Source organism: Callorhinus ursinus, unplaced genomic scaffold (genome assembly GCF_003265705.2).
Source record: "Callorhinus ursinus isolate GAN/ISIS: 27379988/994484 unplaced genomic scaffold, GSC_fseal_2.0 scaffold27, whole genome shotgun sequence".
Lineage (NCBI taxonomy): Eukaryota > Metazoa > Chordata > Mammalia > Carnivora > Otariidae > Callorhinus > Callorhinus ursinus.
The window spans coordinates 3,407,042-3,426,426 of NW_027397089.1; the positions used below are offsets into that span (position 1 = coordinate 3,407,042).

Below are 19,385 nucleotides of genomic sequence, written 5' to 3' on the forward strand. Positions count from 1 at the left end.
AAAGAAAGAAAGAAAGAAAGAAAGAGAAAGAAAGAAAAGAAAGAAAGAAAGAAAGAAAGAAAGAAAGAAAGAAAGAAAGAAAGAAAGAAAGAAAGAAAGAAAGAAAGAAAGATGTTAGGGAAATGACATGTAAACCCTTCCCCCAATGTCGCTCTGTTCAATTTCTGCACAGTCTCATTTCCTCTAGGTCTTTGTGTTAGTGGCAAGATTTCTTCAAATCGGTTCTTTTAAAACCAGTATGCATACCAATCACCTGGGGGATCTTGGTAAAATGCAGCTTCTGACTCGATAGGTCTGGGGTGGGACCTGAGAATCTTCATTTCCAACAAGCTCCCGGGGAGTAGACAATGATGAATCAAAGCTTTAGAGGACCCTACAGTTCTCTAGTAGATCCAGATTCCATAGGATAAGTAATTTGCCCATGGAAGCCTAATTTGCTCTAAGGGTCCCCACTACTTGCTTTAGTTTGGCAGTATAAATAAGACAGAATAGTTTTAAAACTTCCTATTTCCTGAGCATATCATGCAGACTTCCAAATAACCACTTCTGAGAGCCTCCAGTTTAAACGAACACATAAATGCCCAGGCTCATTAATGTCTTGATGTATAATCTTGAAGGACAAGGGAGTAAAATCATTGAACTTCGTAAGTTAAAACTACAAAACACTTTTGGGTTCGGACCTTTTCAAAGATGACTAACGGGGAACACACACTATGGGGATTTTTTTATTTAATCGAAAAAGACTGGCATTTTTCTAAAACTCTGCTTTCCCCCCTCATATGTTATGAAATTCGGTACCATAGAATTCATTTCTGCCAGGAATAATATTTGAGAAAACTATTCATGGCTCAAATCATACCCATTTAATTAAGCCATGGCTCAAATACATAAATATTTAATAAATAATTTTTATTTATCTATTTAACTATTATTTTTAAAGCTAATATTATCATTGAAGTCATTAAAATTGGCATTCAAAATCCTTTTTATCTTTGGTACTGAAATTATCCTTCAAGTGTATCTCTTGAATTTTGACACAAAATTATAATTATGTAAACTGCTGATCTGCTTGAGGTCATCCTCAATTCCCAAACTCTTTGAACTTCTATGAATTTAGTTTCAGAGGAGAGTGCTCTTCTGTACTAGTTAGAGCAACCAGTGATAAAAATGACTTTTCCTACCTATTTTTAAAACGTGGTGGGTAACCCTGGGAGAACTGGAGCTTAAACACAAGGGCTAAAAAAACCATTGCATGCCAAGGTTCTTTCTCCCCCCTGCAGATGGAGTCAGATGGCCCAGAAAACACAGCAGCACACAGACCCTCCCACAGACCTCACAGAGCTTCTGTCTGTTAGATCTGCACAGTTTAGAACACGTTTCTTTTTTAGGCAACTAAACACATTATTCAACATAAGTTAGGGCAAGTAGCATGGGGCGGTCACATTATACAAGAAGGGTGTTGGAAGGCCCCATGTAGTCCAAATACTCTTCCCAATCAAGGAAGACATTTCTTTTCTTTTTTTCTTTCTTAGTTAACATATAGTACGATTTTCGTTTCTGGAAGAAGACAAGCATTTCTGCTTGACCAGCTGAGCCACAGGTTATAGCTCACTTGGCCTAACACCACCACATTATATTCATGATGATTTAAAAATATGTTCATTATTTCAGATTTTCATAAATACTTCATATTATACTACTTCTATTTTACATTTGCATAAAATGCCATACATTACATATATTAAGACAGAAACATGTTCTTGGCTTACCAGTTAAGAAATTATTTCTTAGATGTAAATATTTGATAAGTTCTAATTATTTCAGGTACAGGCTATATTCAGTTCTGATTGCTAACCGCCTTCAGGAACCCACTTGTTATTCAACCTTTACCATTTAAGAACCTACCTTTTGTAGGTAGATCATGTTGAAAACAGTAGGCTTAGGAAACTGTTACTAAGATGTAAAAATGGGTATTTCTTCAGAAAGTTTCTTTTGTTGTCCCAGTAAACAACTCCCTGATAGAAGGGGACTGAAGTGCTAAATCCCAAACATCTCTGTGTATTTAAATATTGCACCCAAGGCTGCCACATGTTGGGCATTCCCTTCACATTATGATTGTCTGTGATCTATAGACAACTTTAATAATGTAGTTTTACAATGGAATCAGTCTGTAAGAAGCATACATGGAAAATATGAAGAAAATGCTCATGATTCAAAACCCTACACCTAAAAAGTTATTTGAACATATGTAAGCTGAAGGAAGTATGAAACAATTTTTATGTGAGAAACAAAGATAGAGAACACTGATCTAAAGTTACTCAACATTGTGAGCATGTTTTATTTCTCATGTTTCTCATTAAGTAAACATTTTCTTTCCTTTTCAATTCTGGGATACAGGGTCAACACGAGTGATTTAAATTCTCTCTGCCTATACTCCTCACAGCATAATGAAAATTGGGGAGCATCTCCTGGTGGTACAGTGGTGTACCGTGGTGGTTAGGACAATGTGCGCCAGACTTGTTGGGCTCAATTGCCTTGAGGATGGGTGACCCTGGAGAAGTTACGTTACCTCCCCCTCCTCCTCAGTTTCCTGGTTTAAAAATGGGTGTGATAACTGTTCCTACCTTCTGGGAGTTGTAATGATTAAGAAGTGTAAAGAACTGAACACATGTCATGTACACGGTAAGAACTCAAATGTTGGCTGTTAATTTTTCTGCCACCAAGAAGTAACAAAAACTGTGAGGGCATTAAATTTGATCCATTTGGCAAAGGCGTGGGTGGGAAGGAAGCCAATCATAATCCCAGTGACTAGGAAAAGGAGTTTTTTCAGGACTATATGGATTTTATCATTTCTCTGTGGGGACCACAGAACCTGGCCTATGCTATATTCACATGGGTAGAAACTAGAAACATTTGTAATTCATTAAATTGCTTTTCTTTAAAGTAAATCATCCCTGTTGAAGGTATAGCAAGCAACCTAAATTCTGTAAGCTCAGAAGATACAGAACTGGGGCAGGTAACCGTTTAGTCAAACCAGTTCCTAAATATAAAAAAACCAAGGTGAAATAAAATTAAACTTAAAAAATTTCCCCATTAGCCTTTCCACTCCTTACCTAATTGAAACACTTAAAGAAGTAGGCTTCTCCACTCTTTCCCCAAGCAAATTAGAGAAGTTATGAAAAAGGCCACAGACCTTCATGCTGAGGAACAGTTAGGTACTGAGAATGGTTAGTAATAGTAACATATCAAGAGCACCCTATGCATCAGGCCTGTGCCACACTGAATCCCTCAAAACTATTCTCTTCTGTACAAGTAAAAACAAAAAAAAAAACCCAAAAAACAAAAAACAAACAAACAAAAACCACACACACACACACACACACACACACACACACACACACAGAATTTTTGCCAGCAAAAGCAACTTTCCACGATTACACAACTAGCAGGGGGTAGAGGTGGGATTTCAACCCAAGCCGTCTGCCTCCAGAGCTCATTCACTCATTCCTGTAATCAGCAGGTGCTGAACATTGGTTGCGTGCCTGGCACTGTCCCAGGCCCTGGGGGAGTGGGGTGCTTGGTGGAGAATGGACTGTGGGTTAAGACCCCCATGTTCCTCACCACTGCACACACTGGGTCTCACTAGGATGGGTCTGAACATTTATCATCATATTCAGTTACTTACATAATTAAAATGACTCTACAGCTGGCAGCTGTAATAAGGTGGCATTCGTATGTTAGCAAAGAATGTTCCTGAAGTAAAAACTCTGTGGCTGGAATCCTGTTGGCAGACTAGACATCAGTCGGAAGATGCTGGTTTGGGACTTTTTTAATCATGTACCTTCTCCTGCTAACTCCTCGTCTCCCTCCTGCAACTGGCTGCATAATCCCCTCTGAGACCAGGTCACATGGGGGCTCCTGGCTATAACCGTGACCATATGCAGCCTGCTCCTGACATCTATTCTTGACGTACGTGGAAATATATCTAGGCCAGCCCCTACTCAAAAACAGCCTTGCCCTGGGAGAAAAGTAACACATACGTTAAAATCGGAAAGAAAAATAAGTAGACTATAAAAGCTACAGACTATAAAAACTTTATACCATCAGAGGCCAAATAACTGGAGACGAAGTATTACACAAAGATGGACAGTCCTGGGGGGGAGGGTGGTGCTCTGATGCTGAGTGCAAGTTCACCCACATGGAGGTAAATTCATGATGGGTTTGTAAAGCTTTCATTGGAATAGAAATTGTCAACAAGTCTCCAGTTTAGTGTACGGGGAGTACATAAAGCTGCCTTTAAGATTCTTCAGTTAATTTCACATAAAGGGCACTATCACTGCAAATATTCTTTTAAAATGTCAATTATAAATTTTTCTCCAGCCTTCAAATTCAGTTTTAATGAGGATAATGAGTGGAGACAAAAGGGAAACACATTCATGAGATATGTTTTCTATTCTTACTGCTTATTTGTCTGAGAACTATATTCTAAGGACGAAAGACAAGCAAAAGAAAAAGTAGGGCAAACATCATAACAATTCCAGGTTTTATATTTTGGAAGGTAATGAATCACTGCACTAATCCTAGCATTTATTCATACAAGGGAGATGAAGGCAGCCCTCAGTCTACGCACTAGTGGCCAATAAAATAAACTCTAGCTCTCTTGCATTTCCACGGAGCACGTGTAGACTTCAGGTATCCAGGGTATGTTAGCATAGCCCATATTTAAGATAAAATGTAGCAAATATAATTATGGATAGGAAGTCATGGTGTTGGAAAGGAGAGCTTGGGATCCATGGATCTGACATGCAGCTGGGTGAGAAGAGAAAGGACGTCTGAATTTACCTGACAGTTGGGCAGTCTTGCCTCCCGGCTAGTTGTGAGCACTGTGGCGGTACGGAGGCAGCAGGCTGCTGACAATCTACAAGAAACTGATAAATTAGACATGTATACAAAGAGATGACAGAGCATCGTGTTAGTAACTAAAGCAGTTGCCTGAGAGATTTAGTGAGGAATGTGCATTCATATAGAAACATCTGACATTTTGTTTCCCCCTGAATGATGCCAATAGAAAAGACGTTTTTCTTGATTAAATACAGTATTTAAAAATCAGTGATACAAAATTGGTAGTGGGGTTTCTCAAGTACATTAGAATATATGTGGCCATTCACATTTGGTATCTGGATACATCTAAAAATAAAGGGTCTATTAATATAATGAAAGATCTTCAAGTTCTGAACTTGAACATGATGGCAGTTACTTGCTTAGCACTTAGATCTGCTTTTCCAAAATGGAATATGCTACTTAGATCTGTTTTTCCAAATGGAATATATTCAGATAACTGCCTTTATTGTCAGGACACATGGGCATATTGTCAATCCCATAGGTACATTGAAAAAAAGCAAGCATGCAATACAATATTTTCCATGATTAATGAGATATCAGAGAAAAATTATCTTTACTGTTTTCTGAAAATTTTATTAATCAAAAGATTTATTAGCAGAAATATTAGAATGCTTATTATACAGTAAATTGTTAGTAACTTGGACTAATGGAGAAAGCTAAGCTGAATGGGAAATCTATTTTTGTTATATTTTTGCCATTTTAAAGTCACATAATGTAACTCATACTAGGTTAACAAAATGCTACCTATTAAAACTCCATGTTTTAGCTGATCAGTTATGTTAACCACCTACTGCAAGAAAGACCATGTGCTGAGTGTTCTAAACTAATCAAAGAACAGTCTGTTTATTGGTACCAGGCTGACTATACTAGAGACCACTGAGAAGCTGGTTAGAAATGCATACGTTCTATTTCCATAAAAAGATTTTGCAAAAAAGTGAAAATTAGAGTCAGACTTGAAAATTCAATTATTCTCAAGTAACTGCAGCATGTCCTCTCGCTAAGTGCTTAGACCAAGTATTTGCTTAGCAAATTTCTTTCCGTATTTGTTATATAGATAATACTAAAGTCAAATTATCATAAAACCTGGATTTATAGGCTTGAATTATTGAAGCTCTACTGAAATTTACATTCACAGGCCTGTATCTAAGTATCACTTGTTCTAAAGCCAGTATATTTTCATCACAGCAAAACCTGACTATATAATTCCAGAATACCAAAATTCATGAAAACTGCTGATGCCTTTGCTTACAACATTGAAAACACACTAAAGCTGTCTGTGATGTAAAGTAGACAGGCTTGATTTGCGTTCATTCAAGAGAACATCCTTACTGAAGGGAGCCTTTCATAGGTGGTTTTTGTTGCAGAGTAGCTTATTATTACTTATTAATAGGAATGAGATCTGCTTCTCATTCATAGCTGGTGTTCAGATTATCACACTCAGTAAAAGTCCTTCAAATGTAACAAGTATTTCCATTTTCTCCACTTTGGGGAATTCTTTTTTTTTTTCCTTTAACTTTGTCTTCTCATTTTGCAGCTTGATTAGCTCAATGATTCCCTTTTGTAGAAACTCAGAGTCTTAATGAATTCCTTTATGATCCTTCTCTCTTTTCCAACAGTTTTCCTATCTCAACGATAATTTGGGGATGTCTTGGACTCATTCAGATAACGATTTTGAGATGGTCAGCAGACACGCAGTTTTAAGTTAACCAGGAGACTGCTGCCCTCCTATGGTGTATTTGGGTAAATACAATGGATGTAAATGAAAATGAACACTTGGAAAACCGCTCTGGAATTTGGCCTCAGGTCTTCCATTTCCAGGGAGGTATAAATGAAGTGCTCCTATAGCAAAATTTTGGCCTCTATGGAATAACAAGCCTTAGAATTAGAGTAATTCGAGTACTTACATGGTTTAAATTTTTTTCCATATCTCACTTACATTAGAAATGTTTTTTTGCTAATGCAGTTATAGATTATTATTCATTCAAAACATGTTCTGTAATGAAATTTAGAAAGCAGGTGAGCAGGACCACAGTGTGAGCCCTTAATGAACTGTTTAATAAGTGGTGGATATTCCTGATATTTGTAGTGAATATCAAATTTTTCTCCTTTAGAAGTAACATCACCTCTGGGCTAATTATTATTATTATTTTGTACTTGTTATTTATAACTACCTAGCTAAGTGTTATCCTTAAAGGATAAAAAGCAAATTCTACAGATAAGATGGTGACAGATGAAAAAGATAAAATTTGAAAAATATCTGTATTACTCTGACTCAGCTGTCTTTTAAATCTCTCTTCTCAGGTTAATAGCCCTCCAGTTACATACAAATCTAACCCAACTAAGCAGTGGATATGTATTAGCATGTACTTTGTTAAAATGAAAGGAGTGAATTGGGAGATTGGGACAATCCTTCCTAGCTTCCCCCCAGATGCTGTGGGCTCTACATAATCTTCCCTGCTCTTTCCAGGATCTATGCTGGGGTGGACTCACTTTTGAAGGAGCTAGGCCTCATGTCATTACATTTGAGGACATAAAAGATGACAATTATGTGACCCAAGCAGGACTCATTAAAGAACCCCAGCAACCACTGTTGTCATCTGGGCCACCAGAACATAACCATTCAACAATCAAGTTACTAAACTCTTTGTATGTGTTCAAAACTGTTAGGCATTGGGGACAAAGGGAAAACAGAGAAGATATGGTCCCTGGCCAATTGGGTAAGACAATCATATTCAACCAGCAATTACAATAAAATGTCATGATGATGATGATGATGGTGATGGTGACGATGATGATGGCACCTAGCACTTGTTTATTGCTCCCCATGTGCTAGGCACTGTGTAGGCACTTAACCTGCATGCTCTCCTAGAACCCTGTTCTATGAGTCGCAGTTGATGGGTGAGATAAAGGGGGACTTACGTTAAGTAACTAGCCAAAGACTGCTAAGAGATGGATCTGGATTTGAATCCAGAATTGTATGATCCAAAGGCTGGATTGAATTTACAGACGTATCACTGCACTGCTTTCCATGATAGGGAAATGTAGGGACCTCAGAGCAGAAACACTTAACTAAATCTAAGTGGCCAGGGAATGCTTCCTGAAGGTTGTAACATCTAGGCTAATGCCTAAAAACACAAGTTAGCCAAAGAACTTCTTTGCAACTCTACATGGCTTATGGTCTCTACTAATAGTAATAAAATATTTCATCATAAAGTTTTTTGAAATGCTCAGAACTGCATTAGATAACACTGTACATTCATAAGGTTACAGGCTTCTACTACTTTTAAACTTCCTACAGCAATTTAGAAAATTAACCGATTTTCTAAAAGCCAATGCCTTAGAAAGTCCCATGAGTCCACTGGTGGCTGTTTGGGGAGGGAGGGAGAGCCTCATGTGGAAGAAGGCAGGGAACCCCTCTGTGCTTGGGTTCCACGCTGGGCTCAGCTGTCAGTGCTGCGAGGTGGGTGAGGACCCTGTGGGTGAAAGCTCATCTGTGGAGACCACACCCAGCAGTTGTGCGGCTGCATGAACAGCTTCCTTGGTACCCAGATGCTCTGTAGGAAGTAGCGTAGCAGCTCGGTGGCAAACAGTCTCCTACAGAATGGCCAGCACCCCAGCCCCTGGTTTTCCAGACCTGAGAACTAATGCCTCCTTACCGTTTCATGAGCATCCCTACCTTCCCTCATGACCACAAACTCCCCAGGTGCTATACACTTTCTATGAAAACTCTATCTGTCTCCTGAGTTTTCCTCAGGCCAAATAATGTAAGTTCTTCCTCACAGGACACATTTTCAACTTCATTCGCTCTCCTCCTTGCTCTTTGACCATGTTCCAGTGTGTGCAACAATCTTCTAAAAATGAGGTGTTCTCAAGGGAAGTCATGTGGGATAAGATGTGATTGGTGAAGTGGAGTGGCAACCTTGCCTCATGTGAGATATCCCCATTCTGTTAAAAGAGCAGAAGACTGCATGGCAATATTTTTTTGGCAGCCATGCCCCACTGCTGTTTCATATGAGATTACTTTGGCTACAGATGGTGCCATCAAGTCATGCTTCCTCCATCCTGTACTTGGGGTGTCTGGAATCCCAATGCAATATTTCACATACTTAAAAAAGTTTTATTTATTTAAGCAATCTCTACATCCAACGTGGGGCTTGAAACCATGACCCTGAGATCAAGAGTCACATGCTCCTCTGATTGAGCCAGCCAGGCGTCCCTCACATACTTTCAACTTTATATTTATCTCTAGGAAGTCTCACCTTTTCCTACCTGTGCATCTTTTAGATCCTATTCTGTAATCTAGCATATCAACTTCCTCTCCCTCTTATTTCTCCCTCAAATCATAAAATGTGATAATCATGACCTTAATTATCTTTATCTAAGATTAGTAACTAATAATGGGGTCAGGCTAAATATCCATCTATGAATTTGGGCCCTTTGAAGATGTCATTCAACTAGTTATGGACCCAAACAATTATATCATCATCTAGAATTTCCTCTATTTGTCTAAAAAATATTATAAAATACCTGGTTACTTGTTTGCCAAAATTTAGATATATTATGTTACCACTTTCCCTGATCTTATGAGATAGAGAATGAAAGTAAGTCTAGCATAAGTCATTCTTGATGAACTCATGCTGGCTATTAGTAATCCTTATTCTATACTGAGCATATGAAACACATTCACTTCCAGAAATTTGCCTAGGATCAACCTCAACGTTGTTGGTTGACAGGTTAGAGAAATGTCTTTCTTTTCCACTGTATAAAAACTCTATTTCCACATTTCCTCCTCTGATCCACATAGGAATTCATCTGTTCACTTTCATATTCTATTTCTCCCTGGGCACCTATTCCTCTATCTTTCATAAGGCCATGATTTTTTTGCATCTTTCCTTCAACAAGAAAAGTGAGGAGGAAAGGCATGTGTGTTTTCCTTTTTTTCCCCTTCTCATTTAAAAATGGCAACCCATATATTTCAAAAATCAGCAGAAAAAATGAAAACTCATGATACAAACAGCAAACATGGCTCTTGGTGAGACAGTTAATATCTCTGTTAACTTGGTGTACTATTTCCAAGGCTGTTAAAGAAAGATAGGTTCAGTAATTAAATTTACCCACTTAAACAACTGCTGTCATATAATAATGACATTGCTGTTATTTGCAAATAGATATGACTTTGGAACAAATATCTTACCTCGTTGGAGTAAATGGTCGATGTTCATTAAGGACCTTTCAATGAGGACAGATGATTAGCAGCAGAAAAGCAAGAATGTTTAATGATGAAAGTTATTAAACAGAAGGTCGACAGAAATGGTTATGGATTGTCCTACAATAACTCCCTAGTTAATGATCAAAGCATAGAAGACATCCTCTTTTGTGTCCTTAAGGGAGATGAAAGGATATCCCTCTTTCTTCTTTCTGCACACCTGGTCATATCTTCCAAACTACTTGCTAATTGGGATTTCGGCAATGACAGAAAAGGAAGAGCCAGCAGAAGAGGAAAGGATGAGAAATAACAGTAACATGTAATATTTATTAAGCGCTGTATCTCTGCAGACATTAGACTAAACACTTTATATGCCACAGCTCTTTAATCCTTAAAAAAAACTTAAAGAGATAGGTTTTATTTTTATTTTAGAAATGAGAAACTGAGGCCTAGGGAGGTTAAGGAATTTGTGCAGGGTTACCTTCTATATGATTTTTATAGTGAACAAAAGCTTTTTTGTGCCCACAAAACTCAACTGAGTTTGGTTGTCATAATCCTCATTTTAGACATCAGAACACTTAGGATCAGAAGGGTTAAGTGATTTTCTTAAGGCCCATGGAGACAGTGGCAAATGAGAACACAAGCCCAGTGGAATGCCCCATGGAGCCTGTAATGGACTACATTTTGTCACCCCAAATTCATATGTGGGAAACTCTACCACTACCTCAGAATGTAACTACATTTGAAGATAGGATCTTTAAAGAGGTAATTAAGTGAAAATGCTGCTGTGTTAAGTGGGCCCTAATCCAGCCTGATTGATAGATAGCCTATGAGCAGACGGGATTGGAAGCGTTAGAACACAGAAATACCAGGGATGGCTTTACACAGGCCATGTGGGGACTCAGGGAGAAGGTGGCCATCAACACATCAGGGGGAGAGGCCTCAGGAGAAATCAAACCTGCCCAACCTTGATCTCGGACTTCCAGCTTCTAGAACTATGAATAGGCAAATGTGGATGGTTGAAGCCCCTCAGTCTGCCGTCTTTTGCTATTGCAGCCCTTGCAAACTAATATGGAGCCTTTGTACTTGCTCCAAACTGGAAGCAATTGTCACCCCGTCTCTTACCTCTTACTCTGCTAACAGTACCTCTCTAGTCTAAGTAAACTGAGAACAGCCAAAGTTCTCCTTATTTTTCTAAACTTTAAGCATTCTAAGGTTGGGACAAATAAATACATTTTACTGGGGAGAACTAAACTGTTGATAGAATATGAGATTTGAGTCATTGATAGAAAATACACATTTCTAGGGATGCCTGGGTGGCTCAGTCGGTTAAGCATCTGCCTTCGGCTCAGGTCATAATCACAGGGTGCTGGGATTAAGCCCTGCATCAGGCTCCCTGCTCAGTGGAGAGTCTGCTTCTCTCTCCCCTCCCCACTTGTGCTATCACTCTCTCTCAAAAAAAAAAAAAACCTTAAAAAAAATACACATTTCTGTGCACTGGAGACAGAAAAAATGCAAATTATTAAAGAAAAGCCTCCCAAACTCAGGAGTTGTGTATATTTGCAAATAATAGCACAAAGGTGCTCCCCATAATTAGCTACTGACATACTTATGTATACACCCAGGTCTTAAGTGAGGGCCTTACACATCAATCCTTGGGAATGGATAATAGGTATTTCACAATAATTTTCTTCCATCTGCCAAGGATGTAGCAATTCTCTGTGGTCTCCTCATCTTCCTCTTCACTCCCATTCTCTCTCCCCTGTGCTCTTCAACTTTCCTTCATGTCAGCATGAAATTTAGAGTCCATCAGAGAGACTTTGGTGTTTAGATCCCTGGCTCCACCAAAAAGGAGCTGAGAGACACCAATAAAGTGACTTAAAAGTTCTGAGCCTCAGTTTTTCTGTTAAGTGAGGACATTAAATAGCACTTTGCAGACCAGGTGAGAGAATGCCTGTGAAAGCATGTAGCCCAGGGTCTGTTGACAGGAACAGGTCATTGATTACACATGAGGGACTAAGGGGAGGAGTCAAGGTGACCTTGAGGTTTTCAGCTTCAAGAAACAAAGTAAATGCCATTGACAACAACGAAATTTAAAAAGCCAAGATAGACCATATGATGAAATCATTTTGACAATGATATATCTTTTTTGCCCCTATCATTACATTCATCTGAAATGCTCTTCTCTTGGACTATTCAGAACTAAAAGGTTTCATCTTTATTCCCAACCATCCAGGAGGAAGTGTCTGCTTTCCCTAAACTCCTTTAGCACTTATTGCATCTCCTTCAACATTTCTGCATACAGCTTTGACCACTGCTGTCCTTGCGGTATATCTAATCTCCTCCATCATTCTATGTGGTTCAGAGTAGGGAGGACCCTACCTTATAATTCTTTGTTTTCCCACAAGAGTTTGCTTGGGGATGCATGTGGTGAAAAATACTTGCTAATATACTTATTTCACCTTCCCTAAAGCATCCTTGGATTTGTTTATTAGTACTTTATTAATGCATTGTCTGATGGATCCATTTGAAGAAGGGAGAATTTACAATTAGGCATTCCTAACATAACATCTTTCTAATAAAAGAAATAAGAAAGAGGAAATACTATCTGATAAAGGTTTTAAAGTTAATTTAGTAACATTCGGTGATTATTCTTCTTTATAATTGTAAGACTTTGATGTATAAATCTTGAAAATAATTTTAATTGCCATTATTTAAAGTGTGCCAAATAACACCAGTACTGAATTATTCCTCACTAAATCTACAAAATGATTAATAGTGTGTTAGTGAATTAACAGAAAAGTTAATGGTAAGAAGCATCAAAATACATTCTCCTAATAGTAACAGCTTGAACACTTAAGTACTCCTATGGATGCCTATACACATAAACTGAAAAAAAAAACATACATACAGAGTAGAGAATTTAGGAAAAAAATAAATATTTAAAGTAGAAACATTTTATAAAGAAAAATAATAAGGAGAGCATGAGATAGAAGCATCGACATAAATATAAACAGTAATCAGGAAAAGCTGAAATATTTTTAAAAAAATCTAATGATGAACTTAATGGTACATTGACACTAATAAAAATGGAGAGCTGTGAACAACTTTTAGCATTTTATAATCAAACACATAGAGTTGGCTATCTCATTCCTTTTTGCCAAACATATGACATATCCTGTTAATACATTAGTTTCTCTGAAAGTATCCACAGATAAGACGATGGCCTTATTTCCGACTACTCAGGAGTGTAATCTACTAATTCATGTCACCAGACACTTCCACCTTATCTTTCCATCAGTGTTTAACACAGCAAATTCGGTTACAGGTTTATACCCTTGATAGTCAGAAACAATCATTATTCATTAAAATTTTCCAAAGAACAGTAAAGACAGAATTGTTGAAATACATAGAAAACAATTCCATGTAGACAATGCAAAAATATGACCTGATAACAAATCTTAAAAAACATCTGGCTCTGCCTTCATACAAATGACAACTGCATATAGTTTATCACATTTTGGTGACAAGCATTAAAATGGTCTTCAACGATGTAGAATCAGAGAATGACTTGCGAAGAAGAGGGAGCATTTTTAGACCTTTCAGTTATTATAGATTAGACAAAAACTTTTACCCAGCTTTCCATTTGCTGTCCTGATGGATAACATATGGCTAGCTGATAAAACAAAGCAATATTCACAATCTATTTTTTATTTCGAACCTTGCAAAAGAGAAATATACAAATGCCCTGCAGTAAAGTCAACTTTCTGCTCCTGAACAAGGTACAATGAAACCATGAGCATGTGTGGAATCAACTGCCTATGGTAGGAAGACAGAAGATAAATTTGGGGGGTGGGGGATAAAATACAGTGGCACCAAGAGGTAAAAGTACATTTTGCTGCCAGATTCTTACACCAGTTAAACACCTTTTCAAAAACAGCCTTTTGTTCAGAAATGACCTTCCCAAGAACAGTGTCAGCTGGTACAGCGTTAACTCAAGGTGGTATGATGGTCTGTTCTCATTCAGCAAAGTCAAAAATAGCACGTAGCAGATGAAGACCAGCTATACCTTTGAAGTGTCAGAATTAACTTCATCATCAGAAAGACACAAAAGAGAAATTAAGTTAACAAACTACAACCAAAAACCCACTAAAAAGATCCATTGTAAAAAACATATCCCCCAAAGAAAAATATAGGAGACACCACTCAGTGAAATGTGTTTGATTTTCTTATTTAATACTTTTTTTCATCATTGAAAAAAATCAAAAACAAACCAACACTAGAAAATATTCTGAGAGGTTCAGGATTTCTTCTTCTGTAAAGCGATGGATCTGAAAATTACAGGTTTTCACCAATGTCAGTGGTTTCTTGGCTTTTTTTTTTTTTTTTTACTTTTCTTAGAAAAGAAGAAATACTTATGTAATTCATATTTGGGGGGGAGAACATTTCAGAGACCCCCAAACTAAATCAAGTGTTACAAAATACACTGTGTCCTCACGAGCAAATTAAACCATAAGTATAACTCAGTTAAAGGAAAAGCAATATATTCAAATACTAAATATTTTTAAAATCCAAGTTTACAGAAGGTGCTTATTCATTTTTCAAAGAAAGGAATAAGAATTTACAAAGATAAGTTTCCTAATGTAAAAGTATGTGATTTATTGAAACTTATTTGAAGCAAAGCTACTCAGGAATAATTCTATTAAAGAAAGTAAGGTTCACCTACAGGTTTATAGCCAACTTACCTCTTTTTGCTTTTGATGTCAAGTAGTGCATAAAAAGAGAAAAAAATTTATGTTTAACTGATTCTATTGTCATTATATATGGCTTATTCCATAAATACCTACTTAGAGTAAGTGACTATCCTATACTTGTTTTTTTAAGGACATGTGAATAGAGGTAGAGCAGGGACCGCCTGGATGGCCAGAAATAGGTACACAAGGTGCACTTAGCAGCATCCGCATTGGGATGTCTGTGCCAGAGCACCCCCTCCTACTCTAAACTTTGAATTTTAGATCTTATGATCCAAACTGATCATAGACTGATTCTATTTGTAGTAAGACATACTCTTATGTGCAATGAAGAATTGGGAGGCAAGGCTCAGGTTAGAGCAAAAAATGGACTAAATGAACAGCATCAGAGCAGCAAAAAAGTCCTTAACATGAGGAAAGGTTTTCCCCTTCAACTAAAAAAAAGCAACAATTTTATATCCACTAAAAGTAGGTTTAGCTAAAGTAACAGTCCTGCTCTAAATCAGTGTCCTGCAAAATAAACATACATATTTCCATATAAAACTATCAATGCAAATATTTGACATTAGAGTTGTTTCTTTCAACTATTTTAAGAGTAACAGTCTAATCTAGTCCATCTCTTGAGAACCTTCATGCACTAATTCAGTTACGTGAGAGGCCAGCTTGAAAAGCAGTCCCTCAGAAGGAGATCTGATTTATGGTCTGGACACACGGAAGTGACATAACCTATACACCAAAAAAAGAAAAAGAAAATCCCCAGAGTCCAATAATGAGCAAAACTGAAACAAACTTGGCTTTTACATGGGCAGTTCCTAAAAACTTAAGATTTGTGATATGGAGAACATATCAATGACTGTTTGTTTTTGGCTGAAAGGCGACAATTAAAGGACAGTAAAATTAAGAGTTATAGGACATCTTTATGACTTTACTTCTTTTAAAAGTAAACAATAGAAAGGAATAAAGCAGCTGTTTTGAGTTGTGCTTTTCCTTTTTCCTCTCATAATTTCAGGCACAATACACTGGGGAAACAGCCAAGGAAACCAAACAAGGATCAACAGATGACTAAAGAGAGGGGTGTGTAGAAGAAGGGACATATAGTTGCGCAAAGCGAAAACCAGGGTGGCTGGATGCTCCATTGTTAAGCAATGAATACAGAGCGCTGTGAATCTTTTCTGCTTGATTAGCTGTACGAGTTTAATTATTAGGTCACTTTAAGTAGTCTAGGTGCAAGTGCTATGGAACTACATTTCCACTGCATCATTTAAAACAAAGGAATAAGTAGCAAGGGTAGCCTTTCCATGAGCATTACAACTACCCGTCATTTGCACCATGCTCACAGCAGAACTCAGGCTGCTCCTTCAGACCCTGACCAACTTGCTCAGAGCTCAGGAAGGCCACTGAAGCCCGGGTTAGCATGTAGAAAGGTCCATTCCCTAACTGTCTGTTAAGGCCTCAGAAGGGTCTGGTTGGCTGCCATGTTGGTGGGCACTACAGAAACATTTCTGAATTAAATCAGTGGCCTCCGTATCATGTATACCAATCTAGGTATGCTCTTAGAAACAATCCCATCAGTTTTGAGAAGTAAATCAAAGTGTGAGCACCCAGCAAGAACTTGGCATGAACTCTGGAGCACTGTTCCTTTCTCCCTTGTACAGTCAGTGAACACACAGACACTTTAAGTTGTCAAATAAAAAAAGTTTGTTCTGTTTATTAAGAAAATGGAAATTTTCCTTTTTCTTGATGCAAACTATACTACTGGTGCTGAGATATTTTAGTATTTTTCCTTACAGGTCTATTTGGAAATATGGGTTATTTACAAAGCTCCAGTCCCAGTCAAGAAGGGAATGATTTGTATTCATAGAATCAGAGAGTCTCAGAGTTGGGAGAAGTTCCTTCACTATTTCTTCACTGTAACTGTCCATATATCATTAGAAATGTAAAGGAAAGTCTACAGTTGTTAACCTCAAGATAGACTTCACTGGGATCTATTGCGGCTTTTTCTTAGTATGTTTTTCTTAGTGTTCTTTGTAAGTAGAAAATGTCCCTCTGAAAGCTGAAGTTTGGATATAACATCCTGAGAAATGCTTATGATCAGAGGGTTTGTTGTTGCTTTTCTTCTTTAAATAACAGAGACTGTTACATAGTTACAGTGAGGGCAAACAATAGAATACAATAGACGAGTGCCAGCAGACTGGGTTAAATAGGGTTAGCAGAGCAGAGAAGATGCTAATGGCCATTTTCCCCTGGAACACAATGAGGGAGAGGCCCCAGCTGCCCACCAGAACTGAGTACTCTTCTTTGCAGAGGGGGCTTTGGGATATGAAGGCAAGGCGATGCCAATTGTAGACAGTTGTAGCACCCGACACCCACGAAGGATACCAAAGACACTAAGGGTTAGGCACTGTAGGTAAGTAATTGATGGCAGGTATGCAGAATAAAGGCTGTTCTCTCACCTGATAGTGGGAAGCATGCACAGGTAGAAAGTGGTAAGAGAACATGAGCAATTTCTTATTTCAGCATTTGGACTAGTTTGTCATTTTGGGGGCAGAGCCCGGTCACTTCAGTGGGTCTGAAGCAGGAGCTGTGATCTACAAACCAATCCCAGAGGTGTGTCTCTTTCATGTTTTCTATCTCCCTATTGATATTTTTAGTTAGCCAGAAAGTGTCATTTGGGCAGAATCAGGAGAGGAAGGCAGTTATAGGCTGGAATGTCCTGGATCTTTTGTGGGTCTCAGCCCATCTGTGCTCCCTTCCCCCAGGAACCCCTCCAGACTCAGCCACCTTCTGGAGGCCTCTATCTTTAGCACCACATGGCTGGACTCTGGTGGACACAAGTATGCCCTGACCACTTTTGCCCTGAATATGTAATAATTAGGTGTATCAAAAAAACTATTTTCTTTCACTTAATATATATATTAGGGAAAGATTTTGGTTTTTTCCTTGAAGAATTTAATAAGAAAATTTCAATTTCCATGGGTTTAATATTAATAAAACTTAAAAGACCTTAAAACTACATAGTTACACTAAAATCATCAACATGGACTGAAAAATATTATCTAATATAATATGCACATTCCAGCTACAATGTTGGTTTTCATGTGGATCCCTTCAGTAATCCTTTTATCATCACTTATTTGGCTTACAATGCTCAGGTTTTGAATATAGAATCTTTTAAGAAAATTTAAGTTCTGGATAGTATACCTGACAGAGGAAGGAGTAAGAAACAAAAACAAAAATAAAAAATAAATAAAAATGCTGATAGAACTGCAGTCATCAGATGTTCCCTTAGTTACTGCATTATTTATTGACTGGTTTCAGTTTGCACCATGAAATTATTTACTTAGTATTATCTTTATCTTCTCTGTTATCCACGACAAAAGAAAAACACATGGGACCCACCTGGAAAGAGTTGTTTTGTGTTTCCGGTCTCTATATGGTGTCATTAAATTCTGCCATCTAAAATTGGCAGGACACATTATAAACATTACCAATGCACTCCCTACTTAAATAAAAATGGATTTTTTACAAGCTTGACTACACCAATTTTTTTAAAAAAGTTGTATAATTATTTTAAGAATATTTAAGACATATGGTTTCTTAGGGTATACCTAAACAATTGGAATTAAATTATAATACTGACAAAGAGACCTAATAACAAATAAAAGAGATGTATAAAGAAGAGTATACAAACATTCACTATGTACCTATTTAAAAGAGCATTGCCACCAATCAGAGACAAAGCAGAATCAATCTGCAACAAAAAACATTTGGCCCAATATTTCATTTCAAAAGAAAACCTAAATATGTGCCATCTTAAGTCTTATTATAAAATTATGAGTAAAATTTTAGGTTTCTGTGCAGAAATTACATCTAGTTAAAACCACTGGTAAGTAAGACGGCCTAGAACTGTATGACCAATACAGTAGCTACTAGCCAAATCTGGCTACTGAGCCCCTGAAATATGGCTAATTCAAATTGAGATGTAGCGTATCAGACAGCGCAAAATATACGCTGAATTTCAAAGACTAAGAAGAACAGAACATAAAATATCTGAATAATTGCTTCTATTGATTGCACCTTGCAATGATAATATTATGGATACATTGTGTTAAATAAAACATACTACTAAAATTAAGTTCATGTGTTTCTTTTACTTTTTCTCATATGGTTACTAGATTAAAATTACATATCTGGTTCACATTATCTTTCTATTGAATAGCTCTGGTCTAGAAGGTGAAACATTCTTGTGGTGGCCATTTTATTGTTTGGCAAGACATATTTCTATTCTACACTTGAACACTTCAAGCTTTCGTAAAGGGTTCAAGTATCTTCCTTGTCCTCCATAACATCTGGTTAAAAATAAACAGAAAGGTGAATACTGATATAAAGAAAGCCAAGCTATATTAAGTGGAAAAAAAATAGCATGCATAACAATGGTTGTGGTTGTGCCAATGTTAATACATATATAATACATAGTTGTGATTATATATGTACATATTTATATATTGTACATATAGAGAATGTTT

At 37.4% G+C, this 19,385-nt stretch overlaps 1 protein-coding gene across 5 annotated transcripts in view; it reads right to left on the reverse strand.

The window, feature by feature from the left end:
- Positions 1–19,385, reverse strand: part of BICD1 (BICD cargo adaptor 1) — a 228,553-nt gene that overhangs the window by 18,404 nt on the left and 190,764 nt on the right. For 2 of the 5 annotated variants that reach the window (XM_073877733.1, XM_025879520.2), the window contains one exon: positions 4,843–4,918. The exons of the other annotated variants lie outside the window; for them this stretch is intronic. In XM_073877733.1, coding sequence (XP_073733834.1) covers positions 4,871–4,918 — 48 coding nt within the window. In that variant the 3' untranslated portion in view covers positions 4,843–4,870. The remainder of the gene's footprint in view (positions 1–4,842; positions 4,919–19,385) is intronic. 5 annotated transcript variants of the gene reach the window in all.